This window comes from Pseudochaenichthys georgianus, chromosome 12 (assembly GCF_902827115.2).
Source record: "Pseudochaenichthys georgianus chromosome 12, fPseGeo1.2, whole genome shotgun sequence".
In the NCBI taxonomy this organism is placed as follows: domain Eukaryota; kingdom Metazoa; phylum Chordata; class Actinopteri; order Perciformes; family Channichthyidae; genus Pseudochaenichthys; species Pseudochaenichthys georgianus.
This window is the reverse complement of record NC_047514.1, coordinates 67,501-89,521: the sequence shown is the minus strand read 5'-3', so window position 1 is coordinate 89,521 and position 22,021 is coordinate 67,501. Positions and strand designations below refer to the sequence as shown.

Genomic DNA, 22,021 nt, shown 5'->3' with positions numbered 1-22,021 from the left:
ACATGTTGATGTAGAAGAGACATGAAGAAGAGGGGACACATGTTGATGTAGAAGAGACATGAAGAAGAGGGGACACATGTTGATGTAGAAGAGACGTGAAGAAGAGGGGACACATGTTGATGTAGAAGAGACGTGAAGAAGAGGGGACACATGTTGATGTAGAAGAGACATGAAGAAGAGGGGACACATGTTGATGTAGAAGAGACATGAAGAAGAGGGGACACATGTTGATGTAGAAGAGACATGAAGAAGAGGGGACACATGTTGATGTAGAAGAGACGTGAAGAAGAGGGGACACATGTTGATGTAGAAGAGACATGAAGAAGAGGGGACACATGTTGATGTAGAAGAGACATGAAGAAGAGGGGACACATGTTGATGTAGAAGAGACATGAAGAAGAGGGGACACATGTTGATGCAGAAGAGACATGAAGAAGAGGGGACACATGTTGATGTAGAAGAGACATGGAGAAGAGGGGACACGTGTTGATGTAGAAGAGACATGAAGAAGAGGGGACACATGTTGATGTAGAAGAGACATGAAGAAGAGGGGACACATGTTGATGTAGAAGAGACGTGAAGAAGAGGGGACACATGTTGATGTAGAAGAGACATGAAGAAGAGGGGACACATGTTGATGTAGAAGAGACATGAAGAAGAGGGGACACATGTTGATGTAGAAGAGACATGAAGAAGAGGGGACACATGTTGATGCAGAAGAGACATGAAGAAGAGGGGACACATGTTGATGCAGAAGAGACATGAAGAAGTGGATTTTGTATAAAAGAGCTTATACCACCTACCTCCATCAGGCTGGAATGGACTCCGATGAGGTAGGGCATTGGGGCACTGAAAAAAAAACACTTAGTCATGAGAGAAGAGCTGCTGAACAACGGCAACATGACAACGTTTCCATTGGTCCCTCTTCTTTAGAGAAGACCAGGAAGTGATGGATACACGGATCGTGTTCCAACCAATAGGCACGCAGCGACTCTAAAGAATAATGATCACGCACCAACACACATTCAGACTAAAGGAACCAGCTGTTTGGAGAATGAGAGAAGTAGAAAGTACAGGTATTTGAGTTCAACATGTAAGAAGTAGAAAGTACAGGTATTTGAGTTCAACATGTAAGAAGTAGAAAGTACAGGTATTTGAGTTCAACATGTAAGAAGTAGAAAGTACAGGTATTTGAGTTCAACATGTAAGAAGTAGAAAGTACAGGTATTTGGGTTCAACTTGTAAGAAATAGAAAGTACAGGTATTTGTGTTCAACATGTGAGAAGTAGAAAGTACAGGTATTTGAGTTCAACATGTGAGAAGTAGAAAGTACAGGTATTTGAGTTCAACATGTAAGAAATAGAAAGTTCAGGTATTTGAGTTCAACATGTGAGAAGTAGAAAGTACAGGTATTTGAGTTCAACATGTAAGAAGTAGAAAGTACAGGTATTTGGGTTCAACATGTAAGAAGTAGAAAGTACAGGTATTTGGGTTCAACATGAGAGAAGTAGAAAGTACAGGTATTTGAGTTCAACATGTGAGAAGTAGAAAGTACAGGTATTTGAGTTCAACATGTAAGAAGTAGAAAGTACAGGTATTTGGGTTCAACATGTAAGAAGTAGAAAGTACAGGTATTTGGGTTCAACATGAGAGAAGTAGAAAGTACAGGTATTTGAGTTCAACATGTGAGAAGTAGAAAGTACAGGTATTTGAGTTCAACATGTAAGAAGTAGAAAGTACAGGTATTTGAGTTCAACATGTAAGAAGTAGAAAGTACAGGTATTTGAGTTCAACATGTAAGAAGTAGAAAGTACAGGTATTTGTGTTCAACATGTGAGAAGTAGAAAGTACAGGTATTTGTGTTCAACATGTGAGAAGTAGAAAGTACAGGTATTTGTGTTCAACATGTAAGAAGTAGAAAGTACAGGTATTTGAGTTCAACATGTAAGAAGTAGAAAGTACAGGTATTTGGGTTCAACATGTGAGAAGTAGAAAGTACAGGTATTTGTGTTCAACATGTAAGAAGTAGAAAGTACAGGTATTTGAGTTCAACATGTAAGAAGTAGAAAGTACAGGTATTTCGGTTCAACATGTGAGAAGTAGAAAGTACAGGTATTTGTGTTCAACATGTGAGAAGTAGAAAGTACAGGTATTTGTGTTTAACATGTAAGAAGTAGAAAGTACAGGTATTTGAGTTCAACATGTAAGAAGTAGAAAGTACAGGTATTTGAGTTCAACATGTAAGAAGTAGAAAGTACAGGTATTTGAGTTCAACATGTAAGAAGTAGAAAGTACAGGTATTTGTGTTCAACATGTAAGAAGTAGAAAGTACAGGTATTTGAGTTCAACATGTAAGAAGTAGAAAGTACAGGTATTTGGGTTCAACATGTGAGAAGTAGAAAGTACAGGTATTTGTGTTCAACATGTGAGAAGTAGAAAGTACAGGTATTTGTGTTTAACATGTAAGAAGTAGAAAGTACAGGTATTTGGGTTCAACATGTAAGAAGTAGAAAGTTCAGGTATTTGGGTTCAACATGTGAGAAGTAGAAAGTTCAGGTATTTGGGTTCAACATGTAAGAAGTAGAAAGTACAGGTATTTGAGTACAACATGTAAGAAGTAGAAAGTACAGGTATTTGGGTTCAACATGTAAGAAGTAGAAAGTACAGGTATTTGAGTTCAACATGTGAGAAGTAGAAAGTACAGGTATTTGAGTTCAACATGTAAGAAGTAGAAAGTACAGGTATTTGAGTTCAACATGTAAGAAGTAGAAAGTACAGGTATTTTAGTTCAACATGTAAGAAGTAGAAAGTACAGGTATTTGTGTTTAACATGTAAGAAGTAGAAAGTACAGGTATTTGTGTTCAACATGTGAGAAGTAGAAAGTACAGGTATTTGGGTTCTAAATGTAAGAAGTAAAAGTAAAAAGTCGTCAGAAAAATAAGTAGTGGAGTAAAGTACTGATACAGGAAGAATGTACTTAAGTACAGTAACAAAGTATTTCTACTCCACTACTTCCCACCTCTGCTAATAGCATACTCACCAGCAGTAGTCCAAGAGATGTGGCGGCAGGACAGGGATGTAAACATGCTGCCAGTGCATTGGAAACAACATGGCCGTCGACCCATGGACACACGCTGTTAACTGAGGACACACACATGTTATGGCAAACTCTAAATATGTACGAATAATAAAACGCACCAGTTTCTATGCTAGTGTCTGAGAGTGCTGTATGTATAATTCATTTCAACATGGTTAACTATGGAGATGTATCGGGGGGGAAAGTGCTCAATTAGAAACACATAATATAAGTAGTTAAACACAAATAAGTGGAGCCTAAGGAGCTCCACTATACGAGGGTTCAAAGGTCAGGAAGAATTAGCTCAAACACCTTCAGTAGCAACAACTCTATCAGCATGACATGTTTTTAGAATAATATATTATTTTCTTTTCAGAGAGATCACAGGATAGATGAGAGTAACACCTACGTCACTTCCTGGCAAAATTGCGGCCCCGCCCACTTTTAGGGGAAAACATTCGCTGCCATTTGAACGGCGGTAAATACCAGAGGTGTGGACTCGAGTCACATGACTTGATGACTTTGGACTCGACTTGATAAAATCACAAAACACTTGCGACTCGACTTGGACACCAATGACTCGGGACTTGACTTGGACTCGAGCCTTCTGACTTGAGGTGACTTGATACTTTAATTCAGGGGTCTCCAACACGTCGATCGCGAGCTGCCGCTAGAAGAGCAGACAGTTACTTTACCAGCAGAGAGAAAATGGATTATTACATTATTAATGCGACTAATAAAGAGCAGTTTGATTATTAAACATGATTCTGTTGATGGATGTCTTTACATTTGGTGAAAAGCACATTTAGTTTAGGACTTGAACTTGCCCAAACTGACTTGAGACTTGACTCGGACTTGAGTGCAAAGACTTGAGACTTAGTTGTTGTCAAAGAATATTTCTGTCTTTACTCCTAGATATTTAACCTTTTCTGTGTGTTGACATTTACGACCAAGCCTGGCGCCGGTAAGGAAAATGCTAATGCTATCGTGTGTTGATACTACCAGATTCTCCATGACTTGCAAAACAATGACTTGGTCCCATCTCTGGTAAATACAGATTCTGAAGTTTTCAACAATCACATCAAAAAATGTAGAAAAACGCGCTTTTTTTAATCTACAAGAAGCCCAATTATGAAGGTCAGACAGGCAAACTATAAAAAAAATTCACTGGAGATCGATGATCAGCGTCAATTTATAGTTTAATTAAATCAATAGGGAAATTATGTCCTGCTGGAGGACGAATGGCAGTATCAATCGAACACTTAAACTGTGATATATGAGTTAGATAGTTTCGTTTACTGTGGTTCCGTATGTAGAGGAAGTAAAGAAACCGTAACTCTGGATATATTTGTTGTTGGAGGTGCAATATGACTCAAGACATAAAGAAACTACTATTTTCCACGTCCCTCTGATGCCTTGTTTTCCCCCTGAAGTGAGCGGGGCCTTCATTTCGCCAGGAAGTGACATAACTCTGATCTATAGAGAGGCGAAGTCCCGCCCATCTACCTCCGCCCCATGGGACCTTATTTCGGAAAAAGTATGTATTGAAGTCAATGGAGAGAGAAAACGTATCTTTCGATCCCATTTGAATTGTGCCACGAATTACACATATGATGTTTGTCAATCTAAACAAATAATTTCCATGTAAAAAAAGTCACAGTTTGTCGTAAAACTGTTGAAATATAAGACTATGAAAAATACGCAACTAGAAAGACTACAAATCCCAGAGTCCCGGTCCCGCATGCCGGCTCTCAGGAACCGACTCACTCCCCTTGTGTGTGTATGCACAGCTCTCAACGCGCCCAGACTTGGAGTGATTTTCTCCTCTTTTAATACTTTCCGCCTCGTTCTGAAAGAAAGAAGTGAAATGTTCCAACGTGACGGCCGTCTTGGTGTGTGGTGCGAGGCGGGAGATGTAGTTCATTGAGCGGTTTCACACAAATAAAAGTGTTACTTCACAGTTTTACGACACATTTAATTTTTTTTGACAAAATTATCTTTTAAATTGACAAACATCATATGTGTAATTCGTGGCACAATTCAAACGGGATCGAAAGATAGCTTTTCTCTCTCCATTGACTTCAATACATACTTTTTCAGAAATAAGGTCCCATGGAGGAAAGGGAGGGACTTCGCCTCTCTGTAGTGAACTACAGATTGAAAGGAGACACGAACCAGGAAGTGGACTCTACTTACAGTGCTTAGTTTGCTACAGCAGATGAGGATTCGGCGTTCATAAAGCATACTAGCGTACAGATGAAGCATGTTATTGACATCTACTGCTACAAAGTACTCTGTTAGGTTTCTCTGCAGGGGTCAAGCACAACAAGAGAAAAAACAGGAGAGTTAGTGGTGAGGTAGAGACCAGTGGACCATGATTTAGTATGAAACCATATTTTAAGACTTAAAACTGAGTGTCCTGGAAGCTTTCAAAGGACATTTCATCACAGTAGGGTCATTTACATCATTAACATTGACCCAATATACTCTTATTTCCACCAATCAGAGCTTGAATACACCGTAATACATGTCAATAACAACTTTATAACCAGCTGGGAACGTTAACTAGCTCTCCTTCTGACAGTTTCGTCATGTGTAACACTCAGCTGTCAAACACTAAGGCGTACACAACGTCTTACACTATAATAACAACCCTAACCCTAACCTTTCGGTCCCTAATTTATTCGGTTGTTTTGTCTGTCTGACTGTTTTCTTTTTTTGTTTGTTTGACTCCTGTTCTTTCTGTAAAGCGACCCTGGGTCCCCTGAAAGGCGCTATATAAATCTAAGTTATTATTAATATTACTTAACTTAAAAAACGTCAACACTTAGCTTTTATAAGGGTGTTCTCTACAGACACTATGCCAGTGATTCTCAAATGGGGGTACGCGGCCCCCTAGGGGTGCGTTGGGGTACTGCAGGGTGAGATAACAATAAAATAAAATAAATAAAATAAATAATCTTAGTACAATAAGTTAATTTTATATAAAATATTCCTAGAACCACCAAGGGGGTCCTCATAAACATGTCAAATTGGTGTATTGTATTTTATAGTTTTGCATAATATATCATTTTGTTCAAACGGATATTACTTCAGTTGAAAAACTCCTTCGAAAAATCAGTTTAAATTTTTTTTTTTTTTCATGCATAAAATGAAAATATCCTTAGTTTGTTGTAAAGGAGTTAATAAATCACTGAGGGAACATCACTATATTGGAATTATTTGTATAGACTTTTTCGAGGTCGGTCGGGGGTACTTGGCTGAGAAAAGTTTGAGAAGCACTGCGCTATGCCATACACTACAACGTACATTAAATACTCTACTACTATAGATTACAGTATGCCTACTCGAGCAAACACTAACCCTTAATATACCCTGCCTACTACCTAAACTACCCCATTGACAACAAGTAATGGTATGTTGTGTTATCTTTACGCTACAATATTCCCATAATAATTGTAATCGTGAAACCCCTACTGGTTTAATTCCTACGTCCTTTGCACGCACGTCTTACGTCGCTCCAAAACGCCGTTATAGTTTCTTATTTACCTGACCTGTAACTGCTCAAAGGGAAGGGCAGAGGGAAATGAGAAAACACTCACATTCTCAGGTATGCTGGGGAGTTCCCTCGCGTCAGGCACAGTGAAGAAGGAATGCTGGAAAGAACATAAAACAAGAGGCTATGAGGAAGAGAAGAAGCAGCAAAGAGACAGTGAAATACATGTGCTGTTAACTCTACCATTCAGTTGTACGGTAAGATGTGGTAAAGTATTTTTACTGAGGTCTCTTGGTCCTTTTTCAAGACAACCGTTTGTTGCATTGTTTCATTTTCCAGAAGGTTCGGTTTGCGTTCACACGGGCAAAACTCAAGCGGACTATAAACACACAAGTCATGTGCTCGGAAATGCTGTTCACCCATTGGTCAGATATTTAAAACCGCAAATCCCGGCAATTTCTACCGGAGCCTCCGCCATGGAGCATCGGCAGGTTATTCTCATGCTGCTGTTAATCTGGAGATCAACAGACTCTGGCGGCCCGCGCATATGATTATATAATCCGACGACGTCCGTTAAAAAACATTATAACACATATAATGAGACGTTCTGCAGTCAGGAGGAGGTTTCACAGACGACAGGCGGCTCTGACTTTTAGGTATAGTTGCCGGAGCATTTTTACTTTACACTGTTCAACACTTCATTCTGCTTCACTCTTTAATGAAAGATTTTGAAGACCTCCGCGTTCTTGTGACTTGTAAATAGTACGCTTCCTGTGTTTTGGTGCGGGCTGCGTTCCCCCCAGCGAGTTCACTAGCAAGCGCTCCGAGACCACCTCTTTTAGGCGGGGCAGAATCCGGTTCACTTCAGAGGTCTCGGACTGCGTTCACACCGACCCAAACGAACCGCACCAAGCGGGTAAACGCCCCAGGGTTCGATTCAACCGGACTAAACAAGGCTGGTGTGAATGCGATATTCACAAGGGGATTTTAATACCAGGGACAGGATGTTTTCTTTTCCTTTTCTTTTTTTTATTTATTACTGCCGATTTTTATTCCATATTTTATTCCATTTCTAAGTAAATACTGTTATATTTTTTTATATTTTTTTGTTCTCTATCTGTAATCTATATTTTTTTGTTTTACTTTTATGATTTTGATTCTCGGATACAAGCGGCCGAGATGGGTTTTCTCCGCAGGGTGGCTGGCGTCTCCCTTAGAGATAAGGTGAGAAGTTCGGTCATCAGGGAGGGACTCGGAGTTGAGCCGCTCCTCCTTCGCGTCGAAAGGAGCCAGTTGAGGTGGTTCGGGCACCTAGTTAGGATGCCACCTGGGCGCCTCCCTAGGGAGGTGTTTCAGGCACGTCCAGCTGGGAAGAGACCGAGGGGTAGACCTAGGACCAGCTGGAGGGATTATATCTCTTCGCTGGCCTGGGAGCGCCTTGGGACCCCCCAGTCAGAGCTGGTTGATGAGGGGAAAGGGACGTTTGGGGCTCTCTTCTGGAACTGATACCCCCGAGACCCGACCACGGATAAGCGGGAGAAGATGGATGGATGGATGGATGGATTTTGATTCTTCTGATCTCTTTCCTTTGGGAGGAACTAAGATGGTGGCATTCTTGTGGTCAAAGCTAAAGGTTTGATGTGTTGAAGTCAGACTCACCACACCGAGATGAACAGGGACCCCAGGCTCTGGGATGGGGAGCGTATGTAGAGACACCAGGAACTCCTGCCATTGGCTTTCCTGAAACATCCAGAAAAGATTCAAAATGAAATGCAATGCCCATTTAAAAAAAAACTGGAACGTAACTCCAAATTAAAATGTTTTAGACGACAAAACTGCACAGTACAATTGTGTGTACAGCTTGTTGTGTAGAAGTGAAACAAGAGACGCCTATATGCTGCTGTAGTGGAAGAAGAGACATCTGGAAACGGTTTGCATGTAAACTCATAGTGTCTGTTTACATTATTTGATGCCAACATAACAAATCAAGGCAGAAAGTGGAGCTAAAACACATTTGACATTTCATCGTAAAGGCAAACATACTAACGAGAAAGAAAGTGGCCGATTTATCCTAGATTTAAGTCGAACAATCGGTTGTAACAGGATGTCAGCTTGCAGGACTTACCTGGCCTTTGATGGTGTAATCTGCGACGATGTTCAGCAGCTTGTAGAAGACTTCAAACCACGGCAGGTAGCTGAGAGGACAGACACAGGACAAAGTGAGTGAGGGTAATCAGGCTCATCAGTCACTCGAGTCCACATGTGTCAAACTCGAGGCCCGGGGGCCAAATCAGGCCCGTGGTGGATTTAATTTCGGCCCGCAGGATAATTTCTAATTGCTATTAGATCTGGCCCGCCGGTATATTGCAGCACACCTTCCCTCCATCCTGAGGGTCTCCTCCGCTCAGAGCCCAAACATTGATGACCTTGCACCCTGATGAGATGCCAAGTATCTGAGCTAGCATCACAGAGCAGCACACTGAGTTCAATGGATGCTTCCTTCTGCACTTTCTCTCTCGACAACAGGGCATGTTTGGTTTCTCTTTGGAGAAGCTGCAGATAGAGCCATGAGAAATGAATGCAGCTGATTATTTAATGTTGTTTTTATAGGCAATAGTTTAAGCTTTGTTAGTTCCAGGTTTAAAATGTGCAATAAGTTCATTTCAATACGTTCTGCAATAAACATTGAATCAGTCCGGCCCTCGACTAGTACCCATTTTTTTTATTTTGGCCCACTGTGTGTTTGAGTTTGACCCCCCTGCTCTAAACAGAGGGAGGAACTGTACGAATGCATGTGGTTAGTCTGGTTGTTTAGTGGGCTACATTTAACAGGCTTATGGGAGCTACCATTTCACTTCACTACGCCTCTTGTAGCACTTTGGGATTGGTTTTAGCCAGGGGCGGACTGGGACTAAAATTCAGCCCTGGAAACTGACCCAGTCCGGCCACATGAAATGTCAATTGTTAGAAGTCCGCTGTTTATTATTTAAAGTTTTAGAGTATGATGAGTATGAGTATGAGAGATGTACGAGTATGAGATGTATGAGATGTATGAGTATGAGAGATGTACGAGTATGAGATGTATGAGTATGAGAGATGTACGAGTATGAGATGTATGAGATGTATGAGTATGAGAGATGTACGAGTATGAGATGTATGAGTATGAGAGATGTACGAGTATGAGATGTATGAGTATGAGAGATGTACGAGTATGAGATGTATGATATGTATGAGTATGAGAGATGTACGAGTATGAGATGTATGAGTATGAGAGATGTACGAGTATGAGATGTATGAGTATGAGAGATGTACGAGTATGAGAGATGTACGAGTATGAGATGTATGAGTATGAGAGATGTACGAGTATGAGATGTATGAGATGTATGAGTATGAGAGATGTACGAGTATGAGATGTATGAGATGTATGAGTATGAGATGTATGAGTATGAGAGATGTACGAGTATGAGATGTATGATATGTATGAGTATGAGAGATGTACGAGTATGAGATGTATGAGATGTACGAGTATGTGATGTATGAGTATGAGAGATGTACGAGTATGAGATGTATGATATGTATGAGTATGAGAGATGTACGAGTATGAGATGTATGAGTATGAGAGATGTACGAGTATGAGATGTATGAGTATGAGATGTATGAGTATGAGAGATGTACGAGTATGAGATGTATGAGTATGAGAGATGTACGAGTATGAGAGATGTACGAGTATGAGATGTATGAGATGTATGAGTATGAGAGATGTACGAGTATGAGATGTATGAGATGTATGAGTATGAGAGATGTACGAGTATGAGATGTATGAGTATGAGAGATGGGCCGGCAGAATAATTACCGAAACTAAACGAAGTGTTTTTATTTATTTATTACAATTATAACTACAATCCAAAAAACAGGGGAAGCCTGGCTTCCCTTGGCCTCCAGGAGAAAACACCACTGAGTTCAAGGGATAATTCTCACCCACCTCTTGCTCTTGCCCTGCACGTGTGCCAGTTGAGCTGGTTCTTCCAGCAGCTCTGTCCCTCATCATGAACGCAGGAGGCTGGCTGTATATCTGAACTCGCGCCCTCATCATTCTCTTCATCATCTTGCACTTGTTCTAAGCGGCTGCTGATAGTGCTTGTAGCCAGTGGCGTTTCTATATGTACAAAAGTGGTGGGGCACAAAAAACTTAGATGTCTATATATAAGCTTCTGCAGTGAAGTTCATGGCTGGCGAGGCACTGGCCATTTGCCTATCATTCTGGACAAAAATCTCTATTACTTTTTTGTAAAAGTCCTCCTTATCTTCTTGTAGTTTCAAAAGTCTATCATAAATCTAATCTAATCGATAGATTTATGATTCGAAATTAATGATAAAAGTAGGGTAGACATGTGGATATTATCCGGCTGAACAAAACTGTTAGATAAATGCTTTTTCAGCATTTATCTAACAGCTACGTTTCCCACGGATCTTATTTTGAGCTATTTTCTAAAATCCCATCGAGAAATCTCATTGCTTTTAGGTCGAGGGAAGCCATGTGCAGCTTACTTCCTGGTTTTAGGACGCATCTCTCGTCTCCTCTTCACACACCACACTTTTCGCGGCACTGTTTCTGCAGCCTGAACGCTCACATTTGAATTGCTTTATTACTTTTCTCATGCTTGCCATGATGTGACAATCCACAATAAACAGTATGTCCTGCTGATCCAGTATGTTCTGCACGTCCTTATTCTGGAAGCAGACATGGTAATGATAACCATGGTGGCCCTCTCCTCATTTGAACACCTTGCTTTCAAACTGTCTGGTCATAAACCCCCAGTTAATGCCGTCATGTATCGTTCCACAAACCCTGCGTGAGGAAACATGTCTGGATTCCTCTCACTACTCTGCGCCATCTCTCCATCTCAACTTCTAACTTCAACATAAACATGGAATCAACTGAATGTATCCTTTTCGCCTCTACCTACTTGTCTTTCACCCTTTCTTTATATCTAATGCTTTTGATGTATTGTGATATCCTTTACAGATAGTGCTAGACTACCTACGGAAGAGCTCCTGAAGCCATGAGCAATAACTGAATAAACCCACAGACCCACTCAGACCCACTCAGACTCACCTGAGAATGCAGTAGCAGGTTTGGGCCCCTGAGGAGAGGCGACAGAAGCCAAATCTCTGTTTGCTCTCAATGTCCGTCAGCACAAATGTGAAGTTCTGTCCCACCTGGCTCACTGTCAGACTGCAGGGGGGAGGGAGAGACAGTTAGCCAGCGATACAATCCTCCATCGTCATTCAAAACATCTAAAACTCAATTTAAACATAACAGAAAAATTGATTATGTTTAGTTGATCAAGTTGAAAAGTTGTATTTACAACTTATGGGCCCATCTTTACTACACAACAAATAAAGTGGTCTCGATGGAGAAACTCAGTTCTTTGTCTGTCCATCTGTCCATTAAATCCTGTGTGTGTGTGTGTGTGTGTGTGTGTGTGTGTGTGTGTGTGTGTGTGTGTGTGTGTGTGTGTGTGTGTGTGTGTGTATGTGTGTGTGTATGTGTATATGTGTGTGTGTGTGTGTGTGTGCGTGCGTGTGTGTGTGCGTGTGTGTGTGTGTGTGTGTGTGTGTGTGTGTACCTGTCCATGCTGAAGGGGAAGCAGAACTTGGGCACCGTCAGAAGAGTTTCCTGCGGGACCCAGATAACAGACAGTTAGTTACGTGCATTATCTTTTATATTTAATACCAATAATGTTCAATATTATTAAAGTGAAAAAGGTTTGGGGCGGCTGATGGGACGGATGTAATGTGGAGGAACTCATCTATGCTTGAGGGGAGAGAAAGAGAGAAGCAAACGTGGACAAAATAATAATAATAATTTACTTGTACTTTAATTACAGTACACAACAATGGTGCCTGTTTTGGTGAGTTAAGTTAAGCCTGTGAACAACATGTAAGAACAAGACACAATAAACCCATGACTAACTGTGAGGAGGGGGGATCCCAGAGAAAAGCAGGAGGGGGATCCCAGAGAAAAGCAGGAGGGGGGATCCCAGAGAAAAGCAGGAGGGGGGATCCCAGAGAAAAGCAGGAGGAGGGATCCCAGAGAAAAGCAGGAGGGGGGATCCCAGAGAAAAGCAGGAGGGGGGATCCCAGAGAAAAGCAGGAGGGGGGATCCCAGGGAAAAGCAGGAGGGGGGGTCCCAGGGAAAAGCAGGAGGGGGGATTCCAGAGAAAAGCAGGAGAGGGGATCCCAGAGAAAAGCAGGAGGGGGGATCCCAGAGAAAAGCAGGAGGGGGGATCCCAGAGAAAAGCAGGAGAGGGGATCCCAGAGAAAAGCAGGAGGGGGGGGTCCCAGGGAAAAGCAGGAGGGGGGATCCCAGAGAAAAGCAGGAGAGGGGATCCCAGAGAAAAGCAGGAGGGGGGGTCCCAGGGAAAAGCAGGAGGGGGGATCCCAGAGAAAAGCAGGAGGGGGGATCCCAGAGAAAAGCAGGAGGGGGGATCCCAGAGAAAAGCAGGAGGGGGGATCCCAGAGAAAAGCAGGAGGGGGGATCCCAGAGAAAAGCAGGAGGGGGGATCCCAGAGAAAAGCAGGAGAGGGGATCCCAGAGAAAAGCAGGAGGGGGGATCCCAGAGAAAAGCAGGAGGGGGGATCCCAGAGAAAAGCAGGAGAGGGGATCCCAGAGAAAAGCAGGAGGGGGGATCCCAGAGAAAAGCAGGAGAGGGGATCCCAGAGAAAAGCAGGAGGGGGGATCCCAGGGAAAAGCAGGAGGGGGGGTCCCAGGGAAAAGCAGGAGGGGGGATCCCAGAGAAAAGCAGGAGGGGGGATCCCAGAGAAAAGCAGGAGGGGGGATCCCAGAGAAAAGCAGGAGGGGGGATCCCAGAGAAAAGCAGGAGGGGGGATCCCAGAGAAAAGCAGGAGGGGGGATCCCAGAGAAAAGCAGGAGAGGGGATCCCAGAGAAAAGCAGGAGGGGGGATCCCAGAGAAAAGCAGGAGGGGGGATCCCAGAGAAAAGCAGGAGAGGGGATCCCAGAGAAAAGCAGGAGGGGGGATCCCAGAGAAAAGCAGGAGAGGGGATCCCAGAGAAAAGCAGGAGGGGGGATCCCAGGGAAAAGCAGGAGGGGGGGTCCCAGGGAAAAGCAGGAGGGGGGATCCCAGAGAAAAGCAGGAGGGGGGATCCCAGAGAAAAGCAGGAGGGGGGATCCCAGAGAAAAGCAGGAGGGGGGATCCCAGAGAAAAGCAGGAGGGGGGATCCCAGAGAAAAGCAGGAGGGGGGATCCCAGAGAAAAGCAGGAGAGGGGATCCCAGAGAAAAGCAGGAGGGGGGATCCCAGAGAAAAGCAGGAGGGGGGATCCCAGAGAAAAGCAGGAGAGGGGATCCCAGAGAAAAGCAGGAGGGGGGATCCCAGAGAAAAGCAGGAGGGGGGATCCCAGAGAAAAGCAGGAGGGGGGATCCCAGAGAAAAGCAGGAGGGGGGATCCCAGAGAAAAGCAGGAGGGGGATCCCAGAGAAAAGCAGGAGAGGGGATCCCAGAGAAAAGCTGGAGGGGGGATCCCAGAGAAAAGCAGGAGGGGGGATCCCAGAGAAAAGCAGGAGGGGGTATCCCAGAGAAAAGCAGGAGAGGGGATCAAAGATAAAAGTAGGAGAGGGGATCCCAGAGAAAAGCAGGAGAGCGGATCCCAGAGAAAAGCAGGAGGGGGGATCAAAGATAAAAGCAGGAGGGGGATCCCAGAGAAAAGCAGGAGGGGGGATCCCAGAGAAAAGCAGGAGGGGGGATCCCAGAGAAAAGCCGGAGAGGGGATCCCAGAGAAAAGCAGGAGGGGGGATCCCAGAGAAAAGCAGGAGGGGAGATCCCAGAGAAAAGCAGGAGGGGGGATCAAAGATAAAAGCAGGAGAGGGGATCCCAGAGAAAAGCAGGAGGGGGGATCAAAGATAAAAGCAGGAGAGGGGATCCCAGAGAAAAGCAGGAGGGGGATCCCAGAGAAAAGCAGGAGGGGGGATAGAGTTATAAAGTATGTCTTCAAACCTGGTCTGTGTAGTCTTCAGGGTATTGTCTCCGCACCTCCGGCCCTGAGACAAATACAAAGACATGTAATTATAGTGGAGAAGGGAAAACACATCATGCTGAACGTGCTTTTGACTGATGAGTGAGTCCATATGTAGCAGGCAGTTGTGTTTAAGGTACGTTTATTTATATCGCACATGTTCAGACACAGAGGCTATTTGAAGTGTTTTACATCATCACTTAATAGGAAGACCATGAAAGGAACACAATAAATAAACATAATGGAATAACAGATTTATAAAAATAATGCATAAAAGAGATACAGAATAGTTGAAAAGCAACATTGTAAATACGGTAGGTGCTAAAATAAGTTAAAGGGCCCATGTCATGCTTTTCTGGTTATTACCCGTCCCCTTGTTGCTATGAAGGTTTTTCTGCAGAGTCAGAAACCCTCAAAGTGCACCCTGTAGCGAGTACAACTCTAACACAGAGAAGACCTGTGTGCTGCCCCAGAACGCCTCGTTGGACATTTCTCTTTTTCCATTGTTTACTTCCTGGGTATAGTGACGTATTTCGGGTATAGTGACGTTACGGAGCGGAGCCGTTAAGTTTGGACCAATCCACGGACTTCCACACACACACACTCGGCGGGATGTTGCGAGGCTGGCTGCTGCGAGGAGCGGGACACTGTGAGCTGGCTCACTGGTGTGGGGTCGGCGAGACAGCGAGACATCGCGGAACTCAGCCTGGGCACACACACAAATTCCCAGCCAGGCTGCGGGTGTGTGTGTGTGTTCGGGTTGGGTTTCGCTGTCTCGCAGACGGCCACTGGGCTCACAGGGGGGGGGGGGGGGGGGCAGGAGCTCCAACAAGCCGTTTAGGACAGAGAGTGAATACACAGACTATACAGAGATGCTGTGAGAAACCAATGTGAGTTTGGAACATTGCACGATATACATTTATTCTAGTAGACCTCAACAATGGAGTTATGATCAGTAGAAATGGCCGTGACACGGGACCTTTAAAAGGCTGAAGGTGAAGCTATGATGTTCGAGGATATTTAATGTTTTCAGTAAATGTGGGAAGCTGTGATGTGAAGAATAAAAAGGTCTTCACGGCATAGTAAGTCAGACAGAAGAAGATATGTCACAGAGAATCTGTAAACCCGAACAGGAAATTTAAAAATAAAATTCTCAGAAACACAACCGACAACCTGTCCTCAGTACGCAGGAAATGAGTCATACATTACAGATTTTAAAAAGAGAGATTAATCAACATTTCACGATTAACTTGTGGCACCCTGTACCTGTTCGCACATGTCTGGGAGTTAAAGGCAAGATGTTTTCCTCCCTAAACTGCTAAGACTACTGCTATGAAATACTAAAAGGTAAGCATATCCAATATCCCACATATTCTGTATTCTTATATATAAAACATGTTATTTATAAAGCGCTTTTCCTTGTGCTCAACGTGCTTTACAAGCAAGTTAAGAAAGATAACAACAGAAGTAAAAAAAAAGTGCTAAGCTAGGTGGAATAGGGGTGAGGGGTTAGAGGATTAGGAGTTGAAGGCAAGAGTGAAAAGGGGAGTTTTGAGGGATTTTTTTGGTGAGCATGTGGGTTTTTTGAGGATGTTTGCAGGTTAACCTTAAATAATGCTGTTGCAGTAATCAAGACTACTTCAACAACTACTATGACTTCTACTACTACTACTACTACTACTACTACTACTACTACTACTGCCTCTACTACTACTACTTCAACAACAACTACTACTACTACGAGTCGCGACTACAACTACTACTACTACTACTACTTCAACAACAACTACTACTACTTCTACTACGAGTCGCGACTACAACTACTACGAGTCGCGACTACAACTACTACTACTACTACGAATCGCGACTACAACTACTACTACTACTACTACTACTACTACTACTACTACTTCTACTACGAGTCGCGACTACAACTACTACTACTGCCTCTACTACTACTACTTCTACTACGAGTCGCGACTACAACTACTACTTCTACTACGAGTCGCGACAACTACTACTACTACTACTACTACTTCTACTTCTACTACTACTACTACTACTTCAACAACAACTACTACTACTTATACTACGAGTCGCGACTACAACTACTACTACTACTACTACTACGTACATTTAATATCTAACTCCTTCAGCCTACTTTCAGCTAAAGAAACGATTCAACTATTAAATGATTCAGCTATTTCATGACATTGAGGATATACATTTTGTAGTTTACACCACTTTTAAATATTAAGCTTCATCACCATGTTTCCTACTCTTCTCAATCTGGCATTGGGATATATATTTTTTTAATCCTCTGGAGCAGAGAGAGGAGCTGTGGATTATTGTTATTGATTAATGCATCGGTGTTTCTTAGGGTCAAAAACACTAAACTCACAACTTAAAATGAAAGCGTTTAGTTTATTTAATAAAAGAGCACATGTTCAATGTGAAAAGTGACAGTATTTTATTTATTTAAACACCTTGAATTTCAGGGGGGGCGCAGGGCTCCGTTGGGGGGGCGCAGGGCTCCGTTGGGGGGGCGCAGGGCTCCGTTGGCGGGGCGCAGCACCCCTCCAAGACAATGGTAGGGGAAACACTGCCATTCAACTATTAAAATATTCAGCTTTTTCAGCTAAATTCAGCAACAAATGTGCGCGGTCAACAGCAATCGCAAAAAAATTTGAGCAGGAAATGCATTTTCTAGTTACTACTCTATTTTTACAACCTTTGATCCATTCTCTTCTTGCTCTTGGTCTCAGGGCGTTTAATATCACTGACACTGGACAGCAGAAAGCTAAAAAAAAAAAACTTTTCTGCCTTTCTATCTATGTGTAAATAAATGCATTTCCTTGCGTTTGAAACTCTGTATTCTATACAAAATGACAAACACAAAAGAAAACGGTGTGGAAACGTCGCCTACGTTTTAAACGGACCATGCCCTTACACATATCAGTGTTAACGAGAAGATGGTGTGGTGTTCAGGTACTCACCAGAGCTGTGTGTGCCTGGATGGGCCACCTCCAGAAACACCTCAAAGGTCGACTCAGGATTCTCCCTGCAGCAGAGGATCAAACATTATCAGTACACACGTTGCCTGGTATGAACAAAATTCAGGACAAGTGAGCATGCTTATCATGTAATGTAGCCTTCAACTTAATTTACAGTATGTCTCAGGATCGGCCCCTAGTCTCAAGATCGGTCCCTAGTCTCAGGATCGTTTCCTAGTCTCGGGATCGTTCTCTAGTCTCAGGATCGGCCCCTAGTCTCAGGATCGGTCCCTAGTCTCGGGATCGGCCCCTAGTCTCGGGATCGGTCCCTAACCTCAGGACTGTTCTCTAGTCTCAGGATCGGTCCCTAGTCTCAGGATCGGCCCCTAGTCTCGGGATCGGTCCCTAGTCTCGGGATCGGTCCCTAACCTCAGGACTGTTCTCTAGTCTCTGGATCGTTCCCTAGTCTCAGGATCTGTCCCTAACCTCAGGACTGTTCTCTAGTCTCAGGATCGTTCCCTAGTCTCAGGACCGGTCCCTAGACTCAGGAGCGGCCGCTAGTCTCAGGACCGGCCCCTAGTCTCAGGACCGGCCCATAATCTCAGGACTGCCATCTGGGGTAAAAATGGCCCCTTGTCTCAGGACCAGCGCCTAGTCTTATGGACTGCATCAGGATCGGCCTCTCGTCTCAGGATCGGCCCCTAGTCTTAGGATCGGCCCCTAGTCTCAGGACCGGTCCCTAGTTTCAGGACCGGCCCCTATAGTCTCAGGACCGCCATCTGGGGAGAAAATGGCCCCTTGTCTCAGGACCAGCGCCTAGTCTTATGGACTGCATCAGGATCGGCCCCTAGTCTCAGGATCTGTCCCTAGTCTGAGGATCGTTCCCTAGTCTCAGGATCATTCCCTAATCTCAGGATCGGTCCCTAGTCTCAGGATCGGTCCCTAGTCTGAGGATCGTTCCCTAGTCTCAGTATCGTTTCCTAGTCTCAGGATCGGTCCCTAGTCTCAGGATCGTTCCCTAGTCTCAGGATCGATCCCTAGTCCCAGGATCGGTCCCTAGTCTCAGGATCGATCCCTAGTCCCAGGATCGGTCCCTAGTCTCAGGATCGGCTCCTAGTCTTAGGACTGGCCCCTAGTCTCAGGACCGGTCCCTAGTCTCAGGACCGGCCCCTCGTCTCAGGACCAGCCCCTCGTCTCAGGACTGCCATCTGGGGTGAAAATTGCCCCTTGTTTCAGGACCAGCGCCTAGTCTTATGGACGGCATCAGGACAGGCCACTAGCCTTATGGACTGCATCAGGACTGGCCCCTAGTCTTATGGACTGCATCAGGACAGGCCCCTAGTCTTATGGACTGCATCAGGACAGGCCACCAGCCTTATGGACTGCATCAGGACAGGCCCCTAGTCTTATGGACTGCATCAGGACTGGCCCCTAGTCTTATGGACTGCATCAGGACAGGCCACTAGCCTTATGGACTGCATCAGGACTGGCCCCTAGTCTTATGGACTGCATCAGGACAGGCCCCTAGTCTTATGGACTGCATCAGGACAGGCCACTAGCCTTATGGACTGCATCAGGACAGGCCCCTAGTCTTATGGACTGCATCAGGACTGGCCCCTAGTCTTATGGACTGCATCAGGACTGGCCCCCTAGTCTTATGGACTGCATCAGGACAGGCCACTAGCCTTATGGACTGCATCAGGACAGGCCCCTAGTCTTATGGACTGCATCAGGACTGGCCCCTAGTCTTATGGACTGCATCAGGACTGGCCCCTAGTCTTATGGACTGCATCAGGACTGGCCCCCTAGTCTTATGGACTGCATCAGGACAGGCCACTAGTCTTATGGACTGCATCAGGACTGGCCCCTAGTCTTATGGACTGCATCAGGACAGGCCCCTAGTCTTATGGACTGCATCAGGACTGGCCCCTAGTCTTATGGACTGCATCAGGACAGGCCACTAGCCTTATGGACTGCATCAGGACTGGCCCCTAGCCTTATGGACTGCATCAGGACTGGCCCCTAGCCTTATGGACTGCATCAGGACTGGCCCCTAGCCTTATGGACTGCATCAGGACTGGCCCCTACTCTCAGGACTGTCTCCTAGCCTTATGGACTGCATCAGGACTGGCCCCATGTCTCCTGAAGAGCAGCAGCAGAGAAACCCACGTGACACAGATAACGGAAACTGACTCAGTGCGCGTTCTCCTCTCCAAACCGTTATATTGCGACATCACATTTTTGAAAATCGTTTTCTTACAGTAATAAAACATCATGAACCCATTCCTCATACACACAGAAACATAAACCGAATAGCACGTTGTTTACACAATATTAACGGCAGACTGGTCGGTGCCCTGTAATGTTGACATGAGAGATCTTGAGCTGGAGATAAGCAGCATTTCATTTTTAAACTTTACTGCTGCTCCTGAAAAACTCAGAGGTCACATAAAACACCATTTCCCCTCAGAAACATAATAAACAAAAACAACCCGCTAAGAACAAATAGGACAGATTGTTTCCTTTCCCCCCTCTCTTTCGTGTAGACTGTAGAGTCATAAAAACCCTTCCTAAGATAAGCATCCGTTATCACACACCGTAACACTTCCAGGATACCACCGGGAAAAGATTACAACGGCAGCATTTGATTTACACTTTATTACAGCTTTAATACCATGAAATTGCTATAACATCGGTTAGGAAGACCTAGCTGTATGTTCTACCCTTTACATGTATATATAATATATATGTATGTACAGTATATGGTTCTCAGTGCTACACATGTACGTCCACAGAGCCTCTCACTGCCCCTCAGCATCCTCTGAATGATAGCAGACCTGCCATTGTTTTTCTGCTCCAGTAATTGGAGTGTAGCACCAGTGTTTTTAGCCTGCTGTGTCGCAACAAGTCAGGGCCTCGCACTGTCCTGTATCTTCCCCAATGACTCTCTGGAAGCAAGCTAACAGCTAGCATGAGGCTAACAGTCTCATTAAAGCAGAAACACTCTTACTTGATTCTGGACCCCATCCTAATTCCTGCGCCGCGTGTGTCCGGAGGTGTTCTTCAGATGCTAACCTGTCACACAAACACAGAGCTGTGCAACGCCATGGTCCGCGTAGATCACGCTCTGTCTCGCAGTGCACTCTGGGACATGTAGTTTATTTGCAGGATTCTTGTTGGTCTATGATACGGAGCTAGATGGTGCTAAAAACTACAGCTTCCACAATACCTTAGACAACTGTTTGGTCCCGTGATAAAATATATGTCATATGTTCGTATAAATCATACAGTGGTGGAAGAAGTACTTAGATATATATATATATATACAGTATACAGTGGTGGAATAAGTCCTTCAATGTTGTTACTTAAGTAATAGTAGCAATACTTATGTTAAAATTAATCTGTTACAAGTACAATTATTGCATTCAAAATGTTACTCAAGTAAAATAACAAAAGTATTAGCATAAAAATATACTTAAAGTACCATAAGTAATAGTATATATGAGAAGTACTCAGATCATGTACTTGAGTAAAAGTAGAAGTACCAGAGTGTAGGAATACTCTGTTACAGTAAAAGTCCTGCATTCAAAATGTTACTCAAGTAAAAGTAGAAAAGTATTATCATCAAAATATAGTTAAAGTAGCGACAGTAAAAGTAAACATTGTGCAGATTGGTCCATTTCAGAATAATATGTTTTATAATGATTGATCATGAAAGTGTTCTCAAAGCAGGTGAAGGTGCAGCTAGTTTGAATGACTTTGTATACTGCAGGGTGGCTTGTGAATTTAATCCAGGTGGAACTAAAATCTGATTTAACACTTGATTATATTTCACATCATTCATCCAAATCTGTAAAGTAACTAAAGTTATTTAATTAATGTAGTCGAGTAAAAGTACACCATTTAATTCTGAATTGTAGTGGAGTAGAAGAACAAAGTAACATCAATGAAAATACTCAAGTACAAGTAGCCTACTCACAATTGTAATTCCAGTACTTGAGTAAATGTACTTAGTTACTTCCCACCTCTGCATAGCTACAGTAAATAGGAGCCTACATTGAGGACAAATGGCACAAAGTCACACTCAATTACCTGGAGTTTCTTTTATAGGAATGTCACGTGCGTAATAACACCGCTATAACATATCATCAAACTATGACACCATCCCACACGAGAGGCGGAGATGGAGCTGTGTGACGTTTGACCTACTTTTCAACAAACCTCATCACCACCAGCTTTCTGTCAGTTATCCCTCCTCTCAGCGGGCACTAACCCCAGACACACAGACAGTGGAGAGGTCTGTCTGTGAATCTGGCTGTCTGTGATTATGTCTGTGATTCTGTCTCTGCATAACAACACGGACCAATAAAGTGACTTTTAGAAACTTTTTGCAACTCAGCATGCCTCCTATTCAGGTAAGA

General features: G+C 43.8%; 2 protein-coding genes across 8 annotated transcripts in view; one reads left to right on the top strand and one right to left on the bottom strand.

The window, feature by feature from the left end:
* dennd1a (DENN/MADD domain containing 1A) overlaps window positions 1-20,742 on the bottom strand; it is a 39,189-nt gene extending 18,447 nt beyond the window's left edge. For 5 of the 6 annotated variants that reach the window (XM_034095596.2, XM_034095600.2, XM_034095598.2 and 2 more), the window contains exons 1-11: window positions 20,611-20,742; window positions 17,604-17,668; window positions 14,589-14,632; window positions 12,204-12,253; window positions 11,690-11,809; window positions 8,699-8,768; window positions 8,233-8,313; window positions 6,680-6,733; window positions 5,274-5,384; window positions 3,042-3,142; window positions 804-849 (exon numbers count right to left, since the gene is read on the bottom strand). In XM_034095596.2, the coding sequence (XP_033951487.1) occupies window positions 804-849; window positions 3,042-3,142; window positions 5,274-5,384; window positions 6,680-6,733; window positions 8,233-8,313; window positions 8,699-8,768; window positions 11,690-11,809; window positions 12,204-12,253; window positions 14,589-14,632; window positions 17,604-17,668; window positions 20,611-20,627 (759 nt within the window). In that variant the 5' untranslated portion in view covers window positions 20,628-20,742. The remainder of the gene's footprint in view (window positions 1-803; window positions 850-3,041; window positions 3,143-5,273; window positions 5,385-6,679; window positions 6,734-8,232; window positions 8,314-8,698; window positions 8,769-11,689; window positions 11,810-12,203; window positions 12,254-14,588; window positions 14,633-17,603; window positions 17,669-20,610) is intronic. The other variant, XM_034095599.2, reaches the window with a different exon arrangement.
* A 1,057-nt stretch (window positions 20,743-21,799) lies between these two features.
* LOC117456049 (serine/threonine-protein kinase Nek6-like) overlaps window positions 21,800-22,021 on the top strand; it is a 16,683-nt gene continuing 16,461 nt past the window's right edge. The window contains exon 1 of one of the 2 annotated variants that reach the window (XM_034095768.2): window positions 21,800-22,015. The gene's annotated coding sequence lies outside the window, so the exon portion shown is untranslated. The remainder of the gene's footprint in view (window positions 22,016-22,021) is intronic. The other variant, XM_034095769.2, reaches the window with a different exon arrangement.